The 24,508-nt window shown below is 50.0% G+C and overlaps 2 protein-coding genes across 2 annotated transcripts in view; one reads left to right on the top strand and one right to left on the bottom strand.

Moving 5' to 3' along the window:
* Positions 1-206: 206 nt before the first annotated feature.
* On the bottom strand, positions 207-22,564 carry LOC116436072. The gene is made up of 3 exons (XM_032092974.1): positions 21,921-22,564; positions 704-957; positions 207-493 (listed from the first exon to the last, which is right to left on the bottom strand). Exons 1-3 carry the CDS (start codon positions 22,274-22,276, stop codon positions 420-422), a joined length of 684 nt encoding a protein of 227 aa, XP_031948865.1. The 5' UTR covers positions 22,277-22,564; the 3' UTR covers positions 207-419.
* Positions 16,182-24,508, top strand: part of LMNB2 (lamin B2) — a 37,157-nt gene continuing 28,830 nt past the window's right edge. Inside the window, exon 1 of the mRNA XM_032092956.1 lies at positions 16,182-16,524. Coding sequence (XP_031948847.1) covers positions 16,288-16,524 — 237 coding nt within the window. The 5' untranslated portion in view covers positions 16,182-16,287. The remainder of the gene's footprint in view (positions 16,525-24,508) is intronic.

The following is a 24,508-nucleotide window of genomic DNA, read 5'->3' on the forward strand; positions in this document are numbered from 1 at the left end:
TGCCGGGGGTCGGTCAGCCTGCCGGGGGTCAGCCTGCCGGGGGTCGGTCAGCCTGCCGGGGGTCGGTCAGCATGCCGGGGGTCAGCCTGCCGGGGGTCGGTCAGCCTGCCGGGGGTCAGCCTGCCGGGGGTCGGTCAGCATGCCGGGGGTCGGTCAGCCTGCCGGGGGTCAGCCTGCCGGGGGTCGGTCAGCATGCCGGGGGTCAGCCTGCCGGGGGTCGGTCAGCCTGCCGGGGGTCGGTCAGCATGCCGGGGGTCAGCCTGCCGGGGGTCACAGTGGGTGTGAGGGGACAGCGCGGACGGGGAGGGGTCACCCCGCAGCGGAGGGTCCGGCAGGACTGCTGGTACCTCTCAGCTGCGGCCGGGGGGCTCGGGGCGCGTGCGTGGGGACAGACCCCGCAGGGCCGCCCAGCCTCGCACTCACGGACTTTTCCCCCATAAATTATAACTTTGGTATCGCTTGACCAGGATCCGATAAGGTTTGACAGACAAATCTAAAAGAATAGATTAAACGATTTTGTTGGAATAAAAGATACTGGATTTTCTTACCTCTGAATGAGAACTGAGGTGAATATGTGCAACTCAACTGTTTTCTGCTTTCAAAGACAATTCTATTTAATTTGTTGAAATTAAAAGTATTGACTTGAAAATATTAGTTCAAAAATTGAAAATCTTGGCTTTTAAAACAAATTACAGAACTTTACATCCTGCTGTAGAGCTCGCCTTTGCAGGGCTGGTTCCTTTCATCGCAGGGCAGCGGTCTCGGCTCACAGCCTCGGCCCGCTGGACTGTGTCCCCCCTCCCGGCTCGGATTCCAGCAGTGGGGAATGTTCGTGCGACCGGTCTGACTCCGATGCCTTTCTCCACAGGAGGGCGGAGTATGAACAGGCGTCCGCAGGGTGGTGACTGTCCTACACAGGCAGAAGGAGCTGCCTTTCTGAAATGTTTCCAAATGTTCCTGAAAGTCAACAAATAAAAATTATGAATGCCAAATTTGTTGTCAGTCTGCACCTCTAAAATCAACACGAGTTTGATACGATCTCTGCTACTGAGAACTATCACACAGGACAGCTAAAGGTCTCCCCATCCACGAGCTCTGGGCTCCTCACAGGAGGAGCTGCCGCAGCCCCCAGCTGAAGGAGGTGTCACCTCTCCTGTCACCTTTCCTGCCACTGCCGATGTGCAAGGAGCCACCTTAGGGTGGCTGCTCACTCAGCTCTGGGTGTGCTGGAGAAGGGCCCTCCCCTGCTCTGGCCCTTAAATAAACCCTTGCCTGGAAGAGGAGGAGGTGGCACCTGCTGCTTCCCGCTGCCTGGTCTGTGAGCACGAACCCACCAGCAGCAGCTGCATGGGGCTCTTCCCTCTCACACCCTGACTATTGCCACCTTCCCCTCAGGACACCTTTCCATTCACACAGAAACCTATGGATCTACAGTTCCCGAACTCCCCTTGGGCTTCTCATCATTTAACCTTTCTATGCTGCACTGGACACCCCTCAAAACTGCCTTTTCCCTAAGACAAGTGTTCTTGCCTCCCATCATTGCCTGCACAAGTCCCTAATAGAAGATCCAGGTTTTCAGTTTCCAGAAGATTTTGCCCAATTCCAACATTGCTAAATGTCTTCTCCCACATTCCCAGCATTTGCAAATCATTTGCATCTCTGTGAATCCTTCTTTGTATTTTGCATTATATCTATTCACTCTTTGCCTTATTACTTTCTTAGAGGCATTACAAGCAAGATATGTTACCCATCAGGTGAGCCCCGAGGACAGTGGGGCAGAAAAAAGGTAGGTAAGGTAGAGGAAGCCTTGGGATTGGAGCTGAATCCGAAGCTGGGATGGACTGGCTCTGCTGAGGTGGACATGAAGGGCTCAGTGGACCATAAATAGGCTGAACATCTGCAGCGTGTCCTGGCTGCTGTGGCAATGTCCTGGGCTGCGTGGACAGATGCACCTGGCAGGGGCCTGGAAGGGATTGTTCCCTTTACCTTGCACTCATTAGATCACACCAGTGGTGCTGTGTTCAAGCCTTGCAATGCAAGAAAAACTTTGATTAACTGGAGTAAGTTCAGAGGAAAGTCATGCAGATGTCTGAGGCCTGGACCATATATCTTATGAGGAGCACTGGAAGGAACAAGCCTTTTTCAGCCTGGAGGAGAAGTAGAAGTGAGCTGAGGTAGATGTAAAACAGCCACCTGTTTATACACTTGGAGAACAAGTATAAGAGCGATCCATCCCAATGTTGAGCAAGTACAACAGGAGGCCAGACTGACTGAGTGGAGAATTCTGGATCACGTTTAAATACAAAAATTAAGAACGTGGGGGGTGGAAGCAGTATCAAAACTACCCAAGAGACATACACAGGCATTGCATGGACATCAGGAACAGAACTGGAAAAGCCAGAGTTCATCTTGACCTGGCTAAAGACCAAGGAAAGAAGGAAAAGTGCAGCACCTTACCCTTCCCCGGCTGCTCCACGTTTATGAAGAGAGCCTGTTGAAGGTTAAGATTGTGCCTTTTTTTTTTTCTTTTTCTCTCAGGGATTTTTCTCCTATCTGTTGCTAAGAGACAATAACGACCGGTACTTAAGACACAAAAGAAGTGGCCAAGGTGGGAGGAAGGGTGGAGCTACACTCTCGTAGCTGAGGGGGCTTTCTTTTGGAAGGGCAGAGGTACTGCGAGATTTTGGCTGGGGGATGTCTGGGCTCGGCTCTCCTCTCTCTCCCTCTCGGGGTCGGAGGGAACAGTCGAACTGATCCTACTGCTGCCACTGCAGCCCATTACTCTTTTATCCTACAGTAAGTGAGGCTTTTGCTCGTACGAGCAGCCGTTGCACTGGGACCTTATCAACACCCTCCTTCACTGGGAAGGACCCTCACCATCTACTGGGGTGCCTCAGGGGAAAACTCGGGACTCCAAGCCCCTTCCCCCTCTGAGGGAGCTTCTTCCTGCCGTGTTTGGGAGCCCGGCTGCCGCTGCCCAGTCCCGCCGTTTCCTTCCCACTGCTCCGGGTTTTTCGCTTCACTGTAACCCCGCACCCGCCTGCCGGGACACCCCGCGGCTCCTGCTATAGCTGCGGAGTTTCTGATACATTTCGTTTGTCACTCCGCGTGTGCCCGCCTCTGCCGTTCCAGCCTGCTGCTGCGAGGTTCCTGCTGCAGTCCATTCAGCTTCCCGAGTGCCGCTGAGCCCGGCCACCCCAGCGAGTGCGTCAAGGAAAGCCCCTTCTCTCCCTCTGCCGCCGCCTCAGCCGCCATTGCCGTGTGGAGAGGCGGCCGCGCTCGCGCCACAGCGCCCCCTGCAGGCGCGGGGCAATCAGCGCCCCCGCCCTGCCCGGCCGGGAGCCACCAGCGCCCCTGGCGGCCGCGAGCGGAGCTGCGCCGAGGGGAAGGTGCCGGCAGCCGGGAGCGGCTGGGCCTGGGCTCTGCTGCTGCTCGTTGGTGCTGCCGCTGCTGTTTGTTCATCTCCTTGCACATATCTAGATACACTAGTAAAGAACTCCTACTCCTTTTCCCATATCTTTGCCTGAAAGCCCCTTAATTTCAAAGTTACAATAATTTGGAGGGAAAGGGGTCACATTTTCTATTCCAAGGGAAGTTCCTACCTTCCTTGGCAGGCACCTGTCTTTCAAACCAAGACAGAGCCTCTCTCTGAGGGAGACAGATGAAGTTTATTTTAGTGTCCTTCCTCTTTTCCAAGTACAGAATCAGCACAACCTATGGTCCGTCTGACAGAGGCACAGGATGCACAGCTGAGTGGTGGTACCTGGGACTCCATTTTCTTCTGAACCTGAAGCTCATCCTGCTCACTGCAGAGGTATGCATTCTTAAGGCAGGCAGACATACCAGGTACAAACTGATTTCCACCTGTCCATTTGACTGCATTCCTCTTTCAGCCAGCCCCCTTCATGACATCATGGCCAAAAAGCCATACACACCTTCTGAGATCCACCATCTGCAGCTATGGAAAGGCAGAGCTCCCTTCCCTTCTGCTAGGGGAGCCAGAATTCCCAGAGGGTCACTGTGAAGCCTGTACCCACCAACAAGCTGTTGTGTAACATCGGATGAAAGATGCTCTCACAGGATATGCTCCCATAGCTGGCACAGTGGGGGAAACCCTTTACCCATTGATTCCAAGTATTAACTGAATCATCTCCCCAAAAGGGAGGAGGACAGGCAAGGCCAGCAGCCTGATGCTGCTCAGCAGTGCTCTGCCTTCCTGTCTTACCCCTTCTTGGCCAAGGCCTTGCAGGATGCAAGTATTTGCATTTGCCAAGATCCAGATGTGGTTTTCTGCTAGATGTCTTCCAGCAGGCAGTATGGGTCACCCTGTAAGCCAGCAGCCCCAAGGAGGCTGGTAGGGGCTGGTCATAGGGGAGGCAGGCAGGAGACAGGCTCAGCCTCATGCCTAAATCCAGGCTACCTTAAATTCAGAGGCTACTGTCTTATGTTAATTTACAAAATATGCATAGCAACCAATGTGAAAGAACTTCAGCACCATTCCCATAGGTAGCCAGAAGCTTTCCCTTTGAGCTGAGATGGTGTTGCTCTCAATGTCTGGTTTCTTCTGGAAGTGCCCCTTCCCCAGTGCATCCTGGCTGTACCACTTCAGGCCTCTGGACCTCAAACAGCTGAAAGCCCCACTCAATTCTGCAAGGCTCAGGGCTGAGTGGTTCTGCCCTGTGCTTCACATGTCCATGCAGGGTGTTTCCCCAAGTGGTGGAGCCTCTCTGTCTTCCAGGAAATAATTACTTACAACAGCAGCCAGCAAAAATCTCTGCATGGGGTTCATCATACACAGTATTTCTGCAACTGTGGCCCTCTCAGTCAGGGATGGAAATACTCCTATGCACCACGACAGAACACGGCTCTGAAAAGAGGATGTGGGGACAACAGAAATAATAATATCTCTCTTTACCAGCTAAGAAGTGGCTTCTTTTGTGTGAGACACAAAACCTGTGATGATGATGAGCAAGGCCTCTCTCATGGGCATGGAGTGCTGTGTTGGCCCTGCTTGGCGCTTGATGGTAGTTGCCACCAATGCCCACTGTGTTCTTTTGTTGTCCTGTTTTTGGCAGGACAGAGCTGGACAAGGGTCTGTTCAGCCTCTGCTGGTGAGATGACAGAGGTGGAGGAGTCCCTGGTGTGTAATGGAACCACCCAGGGAGCAATTGGAGCCAAACTGAGGCTTCTTTGCTTAAACTCCTTGGTAGGGAAGTAAAGGTCACCTCAGAGTCTTCACTACTACCTCTTTTGATAAAAACAGCCCTCTCCCACTGGAATGATCCTGCTGCCTTTGGATGCTGTCTCTCTCCCACACGGTGTTTGCTGCAGCATGGAGAGCTGCTGCAGTGATCTCAGCTCAGCCAGGCCAGCCTCCAGTTGCCTTGTGCCGCATGGCTACTGCATTCCTCACTGGCTCTCTTAGAGTTTTTAAGCCCTGCTTTGAGGCAATCAGAGACTTGAACTACTGTCTTTGGTAATGGTTCATTAGTTAGCACATTTTTAAACAAAACACTGCTCTGCACATCACATCACAGGACAGTTTTCACATTGGTCCTTTGGTCTTCCAGGTGAAATAGTTTGAACCTGACTTTAAAGAACATGCTGCTGTTAGTAAGTAAACCGAGGTCCAGACAGTATCCCCCAGAAGTATTTGATAACTTGCAAGACTTCGCAGCTAGATCTGAAACCAACAGCCTCTACTACCAAAACCAGGAGAAGAGACAGCAAGCTAAATCCTTTTCCTACATCACCCCACAAGCAAGGGCACCAGCAGCTCTGCTCAAGCCATGGTCTCCCTTCTGGAGCAGCACATGTGCATGGACACAGACACACACAGAGGAGCCATGAAACTGCCCTCCTGTGAGGAGGAGAAAGGCAACTGCCCCTGCAGCAGCTCCCTGGTCACCACATGCAACACCCATGAACTGCCTGTATTTCTGATGTTCTGTTTAGTGCAAGGTCTTCTTTTATAGCACATGCACACTGCTAAAGCTGTCACCCACAGTGCCACAGATAGCAACTGTTCCCAAATCCAGCTGCTCTAGGAAAAACCTCAAAACAATCTTTGCCTGCGCCTTCTGCTGAAGTATAGTTTCTGACCACCTGACCAGTCCAACTGCCTGCTCAGCCTGAGCAGAGGAACCATCTGCAGCTGCCAGTTCAGGCAGGCTGCTCCTGTCTGCTGAAGGAAAGGATTTAACCCTTCTGAGCCTTCTCTGGGCCTTACAACACTGATTTTATAGCCTGAGCTAACAGCCTCACCTCTGCTGCCATGCGATGGAATTCCTTCATTTTGTATCCACTTCTGCAATTATAGATGCCTTAGCTTTGGTCTTCCAAGTTGCTTATCACTTCCAAGTGAAAAGTATGTCCTTGGGTAAACGACCTTTATTTTTGTCATTGGGAAGCCAATGTCCTGCCTTCTCTTAGGGACCCACACAAGAGTGGTTTCTCCTACAGCCACTCTACAGGGGGTCTCACACTGCTGCGCCCCATGGCCACTGCATGGTGGGACCATGGTGATGCTGATCTGTCCTCCTTGCTGGTCTTGCTGGGGATGGAAAGGTTTATCAGGTGGGAAAGGCCATTTACAGACCCACAGATTTCCCTCGGAAGCAGTCACTTTGGACAAATGCAAGTTCCATTTGTATTCCTGCTGTATTTTACAAGGAGGCCAATGCTTTGCAGTGGCTGGATGCCATGTAGCTAGGAATGGCTTCTGTGGGGATGAGCCCATGCCTCAGTCCCTTGGTGGGCCAGCTGAAAGTCAATGCTGTCAAGGGGGAGCAGGCTGAAGGGTGTGGAGGGAGCAGCAAGGGGGCATTGCCCCTTTGGGCAGTGCCAGGAGGCTGGATGGACTCTACCCAATTGTCACTATGTGCCAGTGGGGTCCTGGGCTGTCCAGCCATAAAGAGCTTCCAGAGAGAGGCAGGAGCACAAACTGGCATCTCAGTGGAGCCTGTGAGGACCTCAGGTTTCAGACAGAGGTTTGAAGCTGGCCCTCATTTCTAGCTCGGTGTGTTCTTGGCCCCCCACGCCTCTCCCTGACCCAGGCATGGTGCTCTGGGCCCAGGCAGGAGCGCTCCTCCAGGCCCAGCGCGGAGCTCTTTGCTGTGCAGGAACAGGACACAGGAGGAGGGGTTGCCAGCATGAACCTGACGGGGAAAGGGAGGTCAGAGGGGAAGGTGGGTTGAGGTGCTCAGTCTGTGGCATGGACAAGAGACACGGGCAGCAGTCACAGCCAGTGAAGGGGGCGATTGCTGCAAACTGCTGTGCCCTGTGCAGGAGGACCTACGTAGGTGCTGCAGAGGAAGGAGGCATGTCTGCAGAGGCAGAGTGCCTGTATGAAGGATCCTCCACCATTCTGGCACAAGCTTTTCTGCAGCTCCGAGGTGAATGGGGCTCATTTACCTGAGCAGCCCCAGGTGCTTTTTGTAAGAGAAGCTGTTTGGACACTGCCTGCCCAGACTGAGTCCCGCTGAGCAATGGCACATCTCTTACCCATCCCAAGAGGGCTTTGAGTGTCCACAGTGGAGGCAAGAAGAGCTCCTCTTCAATCTCCAGTGACACCATTCCAGAGGAGCAGCTGTGTGTGAGCTGGCTCTCAGCTGTGCTGTTTGCTTGCACCATATCCCATCAGGCAGCTACAAAGCAGTTTTTCATGACTGATCTCATGACACAACATGGTTCGCAAAGGCTTAGAACTCTAACATTTCTTGCTCCTATCTTGCACGGATAGATTACCTGCCCACACCTTATCCTTGCAGGCTAAGGGCATCTGCAGAGTCTGGGGCATACCTGTGACCTGCAGGGCAGGGAGTAGCCACTGGGCACTGAGGTTCTCGAGCCAGAAGAAGTCACAAAAGCAGCAAGAATGATGCAAAGGTTGAGAAGATGGGGGAACTTCAAAGGGGAGGTCCTTCCTAGGGTGAGTTCATTCAGAAGAAGACTCACCAACAGGCCAGGGATTGCAGGGACAACCCAGCAAGACTGTTTCCTGGGAAGATGAGAGTAATGGGAGTATCCGCCTTCCAAGGAGGTGTCCGTCCTTCCTTGTATATATCCCAACAGCAGAGTCCTGTAGAAAGCAAATGTTGCTATTTCTTTTACATGAGAAGGTATTTTTGACAAGAACAAACAGGAAAATTGGTCATGATTAGTTGGCATGTCCAGGGTGCTGCCTGTCATTGACACCAAAGGAGAAATGTGCAGGGTGAGAAGAAAAAAAGTAAATGAAAAGTAAACAAAATTCAAGAGATTTGTGTAACAACAGAGCAAAAGTAAAAGGCTCAGTAGTCACAGTGCCCATGGGTGGCCCACAGAAGTGTGGATTCTTCACACAGAATTTTCTCCTTGTGGGAGTCCTAGTCATGAAGCCAAAGATATCCTGAGGCTGGCTGAGCAACTCTAGGCACCTGAGGTGCCCAGGCACTACACTGGAAGGACTCCCAGCTCCTTGCTGGATGTAGGGTGGAGGTATTCTCCCCGTTGGCCGCAGGCCAGTCCTCCAGACCCTGCCACTGGGTGGGATGGCCACTGAACCAGAACAGCCAGTGGTGTACCATCCAAACATATCTGCATAGCAGGGGTAGAGAGGACAAATAGTGATTTATGTTCTGCAAACTTGACAGGCTTGAGCAGATCTGAGCTTCTGCTCCTCCAGACCAGTTCAGACCAGCACAGTACTGGCACAGAAGAGAGCATGCACACTTCTAGCCATCAGCACTCTGACTCCTGCAAATGGAGGCTTGTCTACACAATGTCCACCATGCATCACTGACTTAACTCTTTATTGCTTTTTAAGTTAAATCATCAGTATAAGCTGCCAATGGCCTCACTGACCATTGTAACCTCAAAGTGATCTCTCTGCCTTCCTCTATTCTGAGGCCATTTAAGTGTCTGCAGTTTCCTAGCACTTGCTGGCTTCCCACTCCAAACGTGCTATAAAAATGCAAACCCAAGCGACAGTTGCATCGTGGTTTATCAACTCCTTCCTTATTACCCAGCAAATACCAGATTAATCCCACTGTTTGAAGCTATGAGTCTCACACATCAGACAGGTGTTTTCAGGTAGTCCGTTCTCCAAGACAACTGCCAAATGGGTTCTAGACCTCAAGCAGGCCTTAAGGATGTGGCCACATGTGCCATGGGGGTTGCACACACCTGCACTGGGCTGGGAACCATCTCTGTTAGTGTTGTGAGTAAATCCCCAGAGATGGATGATGTTCTGAATCATTTATGATGGGAGTATCACAGATGGGAGAGACAGAGGTGGACACCGTGCCTGTAAACTGGGGCAATATTTCCTGATATATTGAAGGAGAACTGGCCTGGCCTCCTTGGCACAAGGGAAGGACTGTCAGTGAATCCATGCCACTTGTTAGTTCTCTACAGTTTGGGAAGCTTGGCACTTTGAACCCAGCAGCTTTTTCTGGATTTTGCACTTGAAGAAGCTCAGAGGTTCAGCCAGAGCAGGCCCAGCCCTAAATTCCTGCACTTGGGCAGATTACCCAATGAGCGAGGACATCCATCCAGCCCCTGAGCAACGGCCCTGGTCTTTCCAGGGCGCAGTTTTCTGCATGCCAGCCTGTCACACTACACAACATAGGGGGCCATGCTGAAGCTGATTTTTCTTGAACATTCAAGATTTCTGCAGACTGTGTAAAACATATTAAATCCTACAAATCTGTGCTATTCTCATACACAGAACTGGGGTTTAGCAGTGCAGAGGAAGCCTGCAAATATCGCCATCAAACAAAAGCTTTTCCTCATTTGCTGTAGCTCCTGCCCATTTACTCCATCCAAGCAAATCTCTTTAATGGCTGCCCAAAACATCTGATTCTTGCACCTGCCCACTCACATGCATCCTCAGTGTGATGGTGGTAAAGAAAGAAGTGATGTGATACTGCTGGCCTTCAAAATTCAGAATAGAGCACAGGCTGCAGGAGAGTGGGGTAGGGCAGGATCTCTCCTGACTGTACCAAACTCAAGACAGGAAATGGCTTCCTGTTGTAGGTTCATGCTTAGCTGGGGCTGTGCTTCAAGGACATGCAGCTCCAATGCAAGTGTTAACAGAGGCAGTGCTCCAGCACTTCACTGTTGTCTCCAGCTGTGGACTGAAAAAATGTTTTCCAATGAGACAGATGTATTGACAGCCCCTAAAGGGGCTCCACGAGAGCTGGAGAGGGATTTTGGACAAGGGCGTGGAGAAGGGGGAATGGCTTCCCACTGCCAGAGGGCAGGGATAGATGGGATATTGGGAAGGAATTGTTCCCTGTGAGGGTGGGGAGGCCCTGGCACAGGGTGCCCAGAGAAGCTGTGGCTGCCCCATCCCTGGAAGTGTCCAAGGCCAGGCTGGATGGGGCTTGGAGCAACCTGTGGAAGGTAGAAGGTGTCCCTGCCCACAGCAGGCAGTTAGAACAAGATGAGCTTTAAGGTCCCGTCCAACCCAAACCCAAACCAATCTGTGATTCTATTATTCTGTGAGCTGAAAGCCAAGTTCAAAGAGCTACTCCATGAAATTCAAGACATACAGACATTAACTGAACAAGCTTCATGGTCATCTTAGTTTTGTTGCAAGATTATTATAAAGCCTAATGAATTATCCTTTGTAAAATACTTTGAGATCTTGGGTGGAGCACACTTTGGATTTGCAGAAAGCATTCCTTTCATCTCCTTGATTAATCATGTAATATGTCCAAGAGAGACTGATCCCATGCACATACCTCATTATCTCTCTACGCCTGTCTTCTTCCTTCTCACATATGTTTACTCTGTAAACTTTACCTTTGACAGAAGCTCTGGCTTAAGGAATCAGCACTCCCAAATGCATGTAGCATGTTACAGTGTATGATGGGATAAGTAGATAATTCTCTTTCAAAGGGAAGCCAAAGGTTTCTGCTTTGACCTTTCTACACTAAGAACTGAACTCCCAACACACTGGGAGCTGGTTTGTGAAATAGCACAAGACTGAAATATTTCCCTCCAGTGAGACCATGACAAAGGCTGAGCCAGCCTGGCCAGACACGAGGAACAGAACAGGTTACTGCAGCTGCTGGAGGAAAATATGTAAATAACTCCATGGTGATGGGCACCCAGCCAGCTGCAGTTGGACTGTGGATTTGAAAACTAAGCGCCAAATGGTTGTTTTGAAAAAACCCCTGGGTTTGTTTTCATTAGCATGGAGATCAGTTCCAGGCTTTATATAATAATAGTGCAGGGGTGTGAGCACTGTGTGCTCCCCTCTCACAGCTCCACCGGTGTAGCAATGATTTAAGTGATTCTTGGAGCAGAGCTGGGATTGCTCCTGGCTGATAACGCCAGCTTTGTGAACTCAGAGGAACTGCATTCAGAGCCAGTCCCCACCCTCCTTCACTGTGCTCTCCAAACTGCTAAATGGCTAAATGATGAAGGGCTTGCATGTGAAATGAGGGAACCTGAACTCCACGGGGTGCTGAGAATTGGGGCTACCTTGGCAGGCTGCAGAGGACACTTTTGTCTTTGGATCCCCGAAAGTGTAACTAGAATAAAATCCAGCTCTGTATGTGAAAGGGAAAACTCACAGTGTTAGAGATTATTGGCCCAATATTTCATTAAAAGTGATGCGAATAATCCCTTCCTTGATCTTAGTGTAATGTTGCTATTTATCTCTTTAAACAGCATCTGGTCTGCACAGGCACGCCTACAGTTCTGGCTCCAAAGGCTGCCACAGTCTGACTAGAAGGAAGCAGTGGTATTTTTCCTACCTGGCCAGCTCATCTGTTTTCAGTGGTGCTTTCACGGTATTCAACTACCAAGAAATCTGTTTTCCTATTAGTTTGGAAGAATTCCTGAGTCCTCAGGAGGCAGTGGGCATGAGACACAGTAGGTGATGCTACCCTGAAGGCTGATGTATCCCACCATACACCTCCTCCTGTGCCTGGGGAAGACTGTGAATGAGCTGTACTGCAGGAACCCTCTCTTTGGCTCCTGTGTTATAGACGGGGATCTTTTTAGCATGGGCTATTATAAGCAAATCACTCTGTAGAAAAATGACAGAGTGGAACTGTGGGAAGTCGGGGAGCCCTGAGCACTGACCCCCTCAGCATCTTCTTTTACCCCTTTTCTGTTGAGACGGGGGAAAATATGAAGTGTTTTCTGAATTAAATTCTCATTTCTTTCTGATCACATGAGACCAGGGTCTCATTCCAGTACAAGAGTCTAAAGAGCCACGCTTAGAAGTTACTCGCCTTCCTGCCACAAAAGAGTGAACAATTCCAAGCACAGACCAGAATTCTCTCTGTCCAGACTTGTTAACACTTCCCTCAGTGTGATAACAGCTTGAATTCTGCCTCAGTAAGGAGGTAAATGCTGTAGCAAAAGATTATTATTGTTCAAAACTCCTGTCAAACATTAGATGCTAGATTCAGAAACAAATACACCCTCTACACATTACAGTGTGATGTCTTGTCTCGAAAAAAACCCTTGTCCTACAGTCTGCTGTCTGTTTGCTTTAACCCCACAATTGTGTGCCACGTTCCTCTTTGCTCTTTTTTACATCTCAGCAAACTTTCTCATAGTGGATGAGGAAGGTTTCATCCATGACTCATGGCATACCATTCATTTTCTCTACTTGCTTTAGTGCTTTCTGTCCTGACACTGCTGGAAGCAATTTTATTCAATGAAAGATAAAATTCAGGAGGAGAACTCCATGGTGAGGTATGAATGCTTCTTCCAGACTTGGAGTCATTGCTAGCAATTTTTTGAGCACTAATGTTGAGGCCAAATTGATTTTGGACTGGTAGGAAAATGTTATGTGATATATATTCAGTCCTTGCTCCTTCCTGAAATTAATGACAATATCTGAGACAATCAATGAAACATTGTCTGGCTGTTCAAGCAAGGTGAAGAACATGATGCAGAGGTGGAGTTAGGTGACTACAGTAAATATAGAAATAATTCTATTAAAGACATACAAATAAAAGAGTGTAAAATGAGAAAGAGGAGAGCATGGCAGCAGCTGCTGAGAAACCAAAGCAGTTAAGAAATAGCAGTGGAAATCCTGTATCTCCAGATTTATGAAAATGTCAGAGTCATTATGAAATCCCAGATAGCCTCAGAAAACTTGTTAGACACAAATGTACAGGAAACTGGTCAACGAATGACAAGGTGCTCTGTATCAAAGGATACACAATGTTTTCCTTTGTCTTTATTATGTACTGGAAGCAATTCTTTCATTTACCTGGTGGTAGAACCACTCCAGAGCTAAACAGAGCCTGTCCCTACTGTCTGTGTCTGACATACCAAAAATTTATTCTTATCCTACGCACAGTCAGATATATTGCAAGTGTCTTTGAGCTAGAGCTTCAATACTGAGCCCAAGGCTCTTCCAAGTTCCTGACTTTGTACCTGCAGCAGCTTCCTCCTCTGCTCCACTTTCTACAAAGTGGAAATTCTGGGAGAGTGGGCAAGACAGGAGCCTCAGTGTACTCTGAACAGGTTCCCAATCTGAATGCCCAGGAATGCAGCCCCAGGAATCGCCATGATCCTCTGTTTTCCCAGCCAGGTGAGACTGACACATCCCTATATTGTCCCTTTGTCAAACACTAAATTATTTTGTCTTGGGATAACAAATCCATTCTACTTGCTCAGAAGTTTATTGTACGGAAGGAGTTTATTGTAAAATTGTTTTGGGTAGCAAAGACCTGTCAAGGTCTCTAATGAAAAACCAATTGCTAAATATTAAGAGATTAATAACCATATTGACCCTGGTTCGATACTAAATCCCTCTCATAGTAGGGATCCAAGAGGACCAGTATTTGAACAGATGCCAATACCACAACTGAAACACGTGTTGCACTCCCTGGAAAACACAGCTGGTGAGTGGGCACTCAGCTTGCACTTCCCTTTCTTCCTTGATGCTTCCTCTCCCCATCTCACTGCCAAACCATTCTCTTTGGAAAAGTGAACATACATATTCTGTTAAACAAGGGGAGGTTGGTGTCAGGGATGAAAGTGTGCAAGTGTCCGGGTTACTGCTAAAGAAAAGGACTTTCTAAAAAATGTAGAAATTATCAGGCATTATTATTGATGCATATTTCAGGAAGTATATTTTGGAAAAAAAAATAGTTTACTGCAATACAATTGATAGCAGCACTATGAAAATACCCAGTAACACTAGAAGGCAAACCCCCCCCCCCCCAAACCAAACCCCAAAACACAAAAACTCTTGAAACATTCAAAGTTTCTAAGCCATTATCTAAAAAATCTGAGGGCTAAACTTCATGAACAAAGGGGATTTACATCCGGTTTACACTACCAATCACAATTAGGCAAAAAGCTTAAAATAATTTCAAAAATATGACAGATGCACAGATTATCACATCAAATCAGAAGAGTAAAAACGAGCTAACCCAAAAATGTTTAGACAGAGGCTTTCAGCATTCTTAAAATATTTTTTCCTGTCTTAACGCAACCAGAGTTTATAGCTTCCACGAACTTGCTAGTGTTGGAAACTGAATGTTAAAGAGAGAAAAAGTCCACTCTAAGCGCACGGCTTGATGCTCAGGGTTATTTTTTTGTTGTTTGCTCCGGGGAAGGCAGTGCCGTTAGAGACGACACGGACTGCGTGGGGCAGGACAAGGGGCAGGACAAGGGGCTGGGGCTGGGGCTGGAGCCGGTCCAGCAGCAGTTGGGTTGCAGTTTGCAGACAGGCGCCAAAATTCAAAACACGCATTGCACTGTACTGCAACTCCCAAGTGTGGCTGGAACAAAGAGCAGGAGGCGGATGGGGCAGGATCCGACCTCCCTGCGAGCAGCGACCACAGCACCCTGGGATTTGTAGTCGCCTCTCTGCTTCCTTTTCCAGATTCAGTCAGAAAGCTGAGATTTACGCCAAGTCGCACATCATATAATCAGATCTCACTGGCAGCGCCCTGCCAGCAGTGACCCTCATGCAGGGAGGTTGTGCCTTTCAGAAAGCGCACGGGGAGTGATCTTGCTTCCGTTTTAGCTGTCACTCATAAACAGCCCTGGGGAAACCCACTGATACCAACAGCTCCGCAGCCGGGTGTGGAAATTCCCGCCCTCGGCTCTCGGGAGGAGATGGAGGTGAAGGGGCGCTCAGTGCTGTCCCAGGAGAGGTGATGCCCGAGCAGGTGAGACAGGCACTCTGCTGTCTCACAGCAGCCAGGACAAATCCTTTCCTATCAGATGCACATTTTGAGACAAATGCATTCAGGTGAAAACCTGTGATTTATGCAGTGATTGAGAGACTTACAGCTATTTGCCCACATGGATATTGACCATCCAGAATTCCTGGGTTTATTCCAAGGTTTTCCAGTTTGAGGTGTACTTGATACTAGGATTTCACATGAAGATTGTTTTAGTTCTATTTTGAGGCCAAACACCTACTTTTTCACCGTGGGTCCATAAATTTTCACATCGTATGCTGTATTTTCTTGCTGTCTTCCCCTTTCTCTATCCAGACCCGTACCCCCACCTTTGCATAATGCTCTTGCTACTGTTTCTCTTTGCTCTTCATACAGATGACAGACTTTTGTCTGTTTTACCGACTTCTCCTTTTTCTCAGCCCTCCCTTGTAGCTGAAACGCACAAGGCCAGGAACAGCTTTGGGAATGGTAATCCAGCTTATACTAGTTAATGTGCAAGAACTGACAAAATTTGGGGTCTTTGGGAAAAACAGTACTCCAAATATTTAGGAAGAGAAAACTTCTCAGCGGATTTTAGTTTGTACAAAGTTTGACTACATAGCCAAAAAACATCACTCTTTAGGCACTCCTAAAAACATCAACCTTGGGAGCGTCCAATCCATGTTTTCTCCATTTCAGCACAGAGCTGGACCCTGGCCTGTGCAGAGCCGACAGCAAAGCACAGCAAAATCACACAGCCCACAAGCGGCTGTGGACGATGTTTTAGGGAACTACAGTGAGAACACACAAATACACCCTGTCAGGGAACCGATCACCCCACAGGCCTGAGCCCCGTATGTGGACCCGGGCTGCTGCTCCGCTGGGAGCGGATGAGGGTCAGTCCTGTCGGTCGCTCCGGTCCCTTCCGCTGTTGCCACCAAAACCTCTTCGCCTCAGAACCGGGCCCGCGCCCGATTCCGTCCTTGCCGCGCGGCCCGAGCCGCCCCCGCGCTCCCTGAGAGGACGCGAAATGGCGGGCAGCGCTCCACCCGCGGCCATCTTGGCGCCGGGACTGCATGTCCCAGGCGGCGCCGCGGCGGGAGGGGCTGCCCGCCCGCCATCTTAGCGCTCCCTCCCCCCGGTGCGGCGGGATTGAATGAGTCGCTGCCCGCCCGCCCGCCAGCCCAGCGCCATGTCAGGCACTCCGAGCCGCGGCACCCCCGGCGGGACCCCGCTGTCGCCGACCCGCATCTCCCGGCTGCAGGAGAAGGAGGAGCTGCGACAGCTCAATGACCGCCTGGCCGTTTACATTGACCGTGTGCGGGCGCTGGAGCTGGAGAACGACCGGCTGCTGCTGAAGATCTCGGAGAAGGAGGAGGTCACCACCCGGGAGGTACGGCCGGAGTAGGGGACGAGCAGCGACGGCCCGTGGGGCGCCCCCCCGCCTCCGTCCCGGGGCGGGTCCGCGGCCTGGGGCTCGCCCGGCCAGTTCCCGCCCGTTCCCTGCGCGTTCGGGGCGCGTTGTGGCGGCTCCGTGTGGCTGCCGCGCCATGCGCGTCCCGCCGGGCGGGGAGCGGGGGCTGTGCAGACCCAGCGCCTACCCGCGCGGCCCCTCGAGGCTGCCGGGGCTCTCTGGCCGCGGTGTCGGGCTGAGAGGCCACTGGCGACACATTCAAGGCGGCTCAGGCCGGGATTCGGCACCGGCAGGAGCCCGTGGCGGGAGCGGAGCGGGGCGGACGCTGCGCTGCGCTGCGGGCGGTGTTGCCGGCTCCCGGGCCGGCCGGGCTGCAGCGTGGAGCCGCCGCGGGTCCCTTGGCCGCGGGCGGGGCTCGGCCGGGACCGTGGGCGGTCCGAGCCCTCCGATGCCCCGCGCCCACAGCACACGCGTACCGTGCTACCGGGGTGTTGGGTGTCCCCTACGGCTTCTCTCTTGACGGCTGATGCGATGGGATGGAAGATGTGAAAGGATTTAGACTGCCTTTGCCTCTCGCCGTAGGAAATCTTTTACAGACCCCATAAATACTCGGAATCAAATCCTTGTAAGCGACTCTGATTTGTTTCCTGGAATCTTGGAAGCAAAACTGGATGATTCTTTTTCCTAAGCCTTGTTTTTCCCTATTCTGTGGTGTCTGCTGCCCCCAGGACTCTCCTTCCCTTATGGCGGAAGGATGTAGTCGGTGACACACTGGGGATAGTCCCGTCCTGTGCAAGACCAAACCCCCTCAGCAAGGTGCGGTGTCCCAGCGCTGAGATGATGTCAAACTGCTGTGGAAAGCCTATCAATAAACATCCTGGACTGTAACTTCTGGGATGTGGTGGATTGCTGTGCCACTGTGTAGCTTTTAATTTTTTTTTTTGTTTTTCCTTTTTTACCCCTTAAGATGCTGATTTGATGATGCTTGGGGTGGTGGGAGGAAGGTTTGATTTAATTTAGTTTAAGCAGAGCAGATACGATAATGTCTTATCTGGGGAGTGGTTGGAGTACCTGCCATCAGTGCATGTATGCCCAAAACCGAAGTACTTTTAAAGTCCTTTTGTGTCACTTAATGATTGTAACTTCCATGCTTTCAAATCACTAGATACTTCTAAGCGTGAAACATCACTTGCCGTGTGAAATCATGCTATAAGCAAAATAACCACATCTAATTTAGGGAACTTCTAAGCTGTATATCGCTGGAGGCTGGAAGGAGTATCCCTTTGAAATGCAAGAGGCAGAATGTAATTCTGTTGACAGTACACATGTAGCAAGAGTAAGAGGGCAAGCAGACAACGTAGATATAATCTCATTAGACTTTTAACGTGAGCATAAACCAGCTCCTAACAGCAGTTCTGTGTGTTAGCAACTCCGAAAAGTATCTGATGCAGTAACTGGAAAATAAACTTGAGAATTTTGATAGGAACCTTTTGGTTTCTTTGCCCTTGAGCTTTCCTTCTCAGGTATTTTCATCCAGACTTCAAAAAGGTCTTAATCCTTAGACACATTCTGACAAACTTCATCAGTTTCATCAAGCTCTTCTTTGACACTGACTGTTTGGCTTGTCACTGGACCACCTTTGTTAAATACTTTCCCCATCCCTTTAGGAAGGTTTATTTATTCTTTACATATATCCACAAAATGAAACTTTGTAGTTTTATTGTTTTAGTGCTGGATAGTGGACATTGGTTTAAGACTGTGGAAGCAGTAAAACTTCACATAGCTGCCAGATTTTGGTTTTACTGGAATGGGAGAATACTGTCCTTTCACTTTTGGGACCAACCTAGTAAACTGGATTTTCTGCTGACAATTCAGTTTTCTTATTAACCATTGGAATTTGCATTCATAAAATGATTAGGCTTAGTGTGAAATAAGATACTAATTAAAAATAAACCCTCCAAATCCCGCAACTCCCTCCCAACAAACCCCAAAGCAGCTCTAACTTCTGTGTAGAAGCACAGCTGAACATAGTGCAGTGAAATTCGCATACAGTTCTCTCTGTGTTATTATATCTTTACATACACAAGCGTCGAAGCTCTAAATGCTTATAGGAGACCGTTTTCTTTTTCCACAGTGTTCAAGATGAAAATTCCCATTGCTTGTCCTCAGCTATGTGTAAATTTGAGTCTGATCTTATTTATTATTTATAAAAGCTGACTGAATATTCTATATTTTTTGGCTTATCTTTGGTAATGGCAGAAAACATCATCTGCCACTGTGGTAGGTGGTATCATGCACGTTGTGGGAGGCAGGCAGGAGGGGCTGCACACCAATGGGCTCTTGGTTACTACCTGAGACTTTTGCCTAGAGAGCAGATGATGGGGTCCATGATCGAAAGTGAATTTCTCAAGGCTGAGGATAGCTATAGCTAGCAGTAGACAGAACCATGGTACCATGAGAGAGATGTTTGTCCTTTGCTTGTCACTCCAGTATCCCACAGGGACCATACTTGAGCTGGGTAAGGTCGTTATTGACTGACATGACGTGTCCTGAGTAACGGGTGACTGTTCCTGACACCCCCTGCCCCCACCCTGCATGCATGGGAACAGTTTTGATCTGTGCTCAAAGCTCTGGTTTAGGGTAGTGTCTTCTAGATGAGAGAAGTTCTACTGATGCTGCTCAGGCAAGGACTGTAGTCACTGTTCTGCCAAAGATTCTTTAATCATTAGCTGATCAGGATGTTCTTTTTCCTTGTTTCAATCACCAATTTGAACAAGATTGCAGAAAGCAGCCGTTTGCTGTTCTGTGTGGCAGTCTCAGCATGGCCTTTCAACAGTATCATTCCTATTGTTCTTTTTGATGAACACAGGGCTGCCATCTCTTAATAGCAGAGAAAAGGAGCTTTGCAGTTGATTCATCTTTAGTTCTTTATCAATTATAGCCTTTTTCCTACCCTGTCCAATGCTGCTTTACCTTTACTTGTATGCAATAGGTGCCTAGACAAATAAAAAGTGTATGCAGTAAGCCCTCAGACAAATGCAAAAAAAGTTTGCAGATGTAGCTGGGGGAACCTCTAACTCCTCATTCCTTCTCTGTTTGTTCTGCTCCATCACTGCCCTTGTGTAGGTTGGCCTGTGACAGAAGAGAAATTGAGTTCATCCCCTTGTTTTTCTACATCCCTAGTACATGATTGATGCTGTTCTCACTGTTGGGGTCACTGTTGCAATAACCTGATTTGTGAGGCTGGGAGGGGAGATACTGGGAGAGCTAAGAGGAGAGTCCTAGAGCTCTCCTCAATTCCCTTTTACTAACTCCCTGCCCTCTCCTGCAGTGCTTATGGTTGCAGCCTTCCAGAACAGATGTTTTGATGGGGATGGGAGGGATTACTGCACTGTCCTGAGGACACCCCACTGTGCTCACCCTCAGAAAGGAGAATTAGAGAGATAAATAAGATAAGATCCCTGGGAATGTCAGCTGCTGACAGCAATTGCCCTTGTGACAAAAGCAGTATCTATGGGGGTTCCCTCTTTGCCTGTGTCTTCCCAGCTCTGTGGGTGTGAGTGCAGATGGCTGCAATCTCACCTGGTTTCCTCTTACCTGCCAGTGTTGGCGCTACCGTGCCCTTTTGTGTGCACCATGTGTGGTGACCAGAGCTACTGTCATGACCAGGATATTAGGGTCTGATGTTGCCTAGTTGCCACCTGCAAAATACATGCTCAGATGCTGCTCTGGATGTTGGGTCACTCAAGTTGCAGCCTCTAAAATACTGGGTTAAGTGGTTTTCTGGCACTGTAGACATCATCTGGGAGGTGACATACACATCTTCATTGTTCTTGAGAGCTTGACTGATATTCTTGGAGAGTCTGAGCCATAGCTGACTGGCAGTCCTTTGTCAATCTTTAACTGGCTAAATAAGACCATACTGAGCCACACCTGGTGGGAATACACTTCTGGTTTACACATTAATGTGTGCTAATGAGATTAATGTTTCATCACCAAATTTGTCTGGAGTCACTTGTGATTGGCTGGAGCATGTTTCTTGCCTAGCACGTTGGTTCAGTGCCTTCTTGACATGTTTCAAGTCTTCACTGAGTGACATCTTGCAGCTTTTCTCAAGCGGTTGCTTTGGGAGGGTCTGTGTCGGTGTGTCTGCCATTGACCCACTGCCTAGTGAGCTTTGAATGCTCCCGGCACAGGTACGTGAGAGCATCCAGCAGTTGTGTCTTTCAGAGTCGGCTATGGAAACATCTCTGTTTTCTCTTTTCTATTTCCTTGTTCCCTGTGTTGGCCAATTAAAACCTTCCAGGCTCTTTTGCTAGCAAAAGAGGGGGGGGGGAAAAGTGAAAGCAACATTTGTTACACAGTACGGGTGTCGAGGTTGGTCTCTGCAGGAAGAGTTATGTTTGGGTGCACATGGACATGAAGTGGATTGGGCTGCAGCATGTCCTTCTGTTTTCTGCTGAACTCCATTTTCAGGTTTTAGTTCTATTTTTTCCATCATCTTCAGATGGGGTTTACATTTTCACAGTGGAGGGACCCATTTGCTGGCTGAACCTGTCATCTGGGAAGGTTTGTTGCTGCTTGCCAGGGCTTGTGTTCTGGACATTGTAGAGAGGCTGCTGAGGCTCACATGGCCATATGGATTTTATCCCTTCTGCTTTTCCACAAAGGGACCAGTGCTAGTGACAAGAGGGACCTGAAGAGTATCAAACATAACTACATGGCTCTGGCTGATTGTTGGAGGTTAGGACTTGTCCTTTTTTTTTTTTTTTTCTTTCTTTCTTTCTTTCAGGGAATTTTTCTCCCATTTGTTTCCTAAGAGACCAGAGTGATAGATACCTGAGAGACAAAAGATGTGGCCAGGATGGGCGGAAGGGGTGCAGCTGGCTGGAGTCTCTAAGCTGGGGGGCTTTCTCTTGGGAAATGCAGAGATACCGCGAGGTTTTGGCTGGGGGTCAGGGGCTGGGCTCAGCTCCTTGCTCACTCTTGGGGTCGGAGGGGAGATGGTTGGGCTGCTGCTACTGCGGGGAGAATTCACTGCCACTGCAGAGCTCTGTCTTGCACTGCTTTCTCCTTACTGTGGGTGAGCCTTTGCTCGTAAGAGCAGCCTTTGCACTGGGACCTTATCAATGCCTCACTTCCCTGGGAAGGACTCTCACCATCTACGTGGGTGCCTCAGGGGAAAACCCAGGGCCCTGAGCCCCTCCAAGGGAGCATCTCCTGGCTGCTTCTACCCAGCCCCGCTGCTTTCTGCTGGTGCTTCCTGCTTTTTGCTATGATTTAACGCGACACCCTGGGTCTGCCTGACCACTGCAGTTCCTTCCCACTGCTCCAGATTTTTTGCTACACTTTGTTTGCCACCCGCGTGTGCCCACCTCTGCCGTTCCAGCCTGCTGCTGCGAGGTTCCTGCTGCAGTCCATTCAGCTTCCCGAGTGCCGCTGAGCCCGGCCACCCCAGCGAGTGCGTCAAGGAAAGCCCCTTCTCTCCCTCTGCCGCCGCCTCAGCCGCCATTGCCGTGTGGAGAGGCGGCCGCGCTCGCGCCACAGCGCCCCCTGCAGGCGCGGGGCAATCAGCGCCCCCGCCCTGCCCGGCCGGGAGCCACCAGCGCCCCTGGCGGCCGCGAGCGGAGCTGCGCCGAGGGGAAGGTGCCGGCAGCCGGGAGCGGCTGGGCCTGGGCTCTGCTGCTGCTCGTTGGTGCTGCCGCTGCTGTTTGTTCATCTCCTTGCACATATCTAGATACACTAGTAAAGAACTCCTACTCCTTTTCCCATATCTTTGCCTGAAAGCCCCTTAATTTCAAAGTTACAATAATTTGGAAGGAAGGAGGTCACATTTTGTATTCCAAGGGAAGTTCCTGCCTGCCTTGGCAGGCACCTGTCTTTCAAACCAAGGCAGTGATTGTCAGTGGCATCAGGGCCCAGGTGGTGTGGGGAGAGTGAAGGGCTTGAGGATAGCTGAGCAGATCCTGCGGAGCAACTCTGGATTGCACAACTGCTGTTGGATTCTACAACAAACCCCAAGCACAAATAGAGGCTGGGTGGAGAATGGATTGAGAGTAGCTTTGGAGTGAAGGACTTAGGGGTGGTGGTGGGTGAGAAGCTCAACCTGCCCCAGCCATAAGCACTGGTCCCCAGAAACCCCCCCTGTGCTGGGCTGAGCCCCCAGTGTGGGCAGCAGGGGAGGGAGCGATTCTGCACCTCTGACCTGTTCAGGTGAGACCCCACCTGCAGAGCTGCCCCAGCCCTGGGGAACACCATCAGAAGGTCGTGGAGCTGCTGGAGGGAGTCCAGGGGACATTGCAGAGATGCTTCAAAACCTGGAATGTCTCTGCTATGGAGATGGGCAGAGAGAGTTGGGATTCTTCAGTCTGGAGAAGAGAAGGCTCTGGGGAGACTTTAGAGCCCCTTCCAGTGCCTGAAGGAGCTCCAAGAGGTCTGGAGAGGGACTTTGGACAAGGGTCTTGAATAACAAGACAAGTGGGAATGGCTTCCACTGCCAGAGGGCAGGGTTATGTGGGGTATTAGGAACAAATTCTTCCCTGTGAGGGTGGTGAGGCCCTGGCACAGGTTGCCCAGAGAAGCTGTTGCTGCCCCATTCCTGGAAATGTTCAAGTCAGATTGGGGCTTGGAACAACCTGGGATAGTGGAAGGTGTCCCTGCACATGGCAGGGGGTGGAATGAGATGGGCTTTAAGGTCTCTTCCAACCCAACCCTGTTGTTCTGTAATTCTGTGACCATGGAACTGTCTTTCAGGATTCACAACTGCTTCAGAGAGACAGGATCCACCTGACTAAATGTCCAGTATACAGCTGGATAGCCATGTCACATTATGGGTGAGCAGCTGGCTCAGGCGTTGAGCACAAAGGGTTATAGTGACTGGGGTGATGTCAGGCTGACATTGGTCACTAGTGGGGTTCCATAGGGTTCCAACCTCAGCCCAGTTCTCTTCAACATCTTCATCAATGACCCTTGAATGCAGGACTCAAAGGAATACTAAGAAAGTTTGCCAATGACACTAAATTGGAAGGAGCTGTCAACTCCTGCAAGGGCAGAGAGGCCCTCCAGAGAAACATCAACAAATCAGATAGATGGGAAATCACCAACCATGTGGAGTTTAACAAGGGCAAGTGCCAGATACTGCCCCTGGGACAGGGCAGCCGTGGCTGTGTGGATGGACTGGGGAACAAGAGGCTGAAGAGGAGCTACAGAAAGGGACCTGGGGGTCCTGGTTAATGGCAAGTTGGATCCGAGTCAGCAGTGCCCTGGAGCCAGGAGGGCCAGCCGTGTCCTGGGGGGCATCAGGCCAACTTGGCGAGGGAGGGGATAGTTTTGGGCACCACCATATAAAAAAGACATTAAGCTAATAGAGAGTGTCCAAAGAAGGGCCACAAGGATGGGGAAGGGTCTAAAGGAGCTGCTGAGGGCACTTGGTTTGTTCAGCCTGGAGAAGGGGAGACTGGGGGGACACCTCAATGCCATCTTCAGCCTCCTCATGAGGGGCAGGTACCAGTCTGTACAGTCTTGTGACCAGTGACAGAGCTTGAGGAAACAGCATGAAGCTGAGTCAGAGAAGGTTTAGGCTGGATATCAGGAGAAGGTTTTTTCCCAGGAGGTGGTTGGGCACTGGACAGGCTCCCCAGGGAAGTGCTCACAAGGTTGCCAGAGCTCAAGGAGCATTTGGACAACATTCTCAGGCACGGTGTGATATTGTTGGGGTGTCCTGTGCAGGGCCAAGAGTTGGACCCGATGCTCCTGACAGGCCTAACTCAGCATATTCTGTGATTCTTTGAAAGTTGTTCTGGTATCCTTTCACAGAAGCAAAAGCAGCAATTTTACATGGTCTGTACATTTTAGCTGATACACCTTTCAAATAATCTTGTGTTCCAAAAAATATAAAGGTATAGAAGACTTTGAGGTGCCTCATACAGTCTGTGTCACTGATTATATATTATTTTGGGACAGG

The sequence above is a fragment of the Corvus moneduloides genome, chromosome 28 (genome assembly GCF_009650955.1).
Source record: "Corvus moneduloides isolate bCorMon1 chromosome 28, bCorMon1.pri, whole genome shotgun sequence".
In the NCBI taxonomy this organism is placed as follows: Eukaryota; Metazoa; Chordata; class Aves; order Passeriformes; family Corvidae; genus Corvus; species Corvus moneduloides.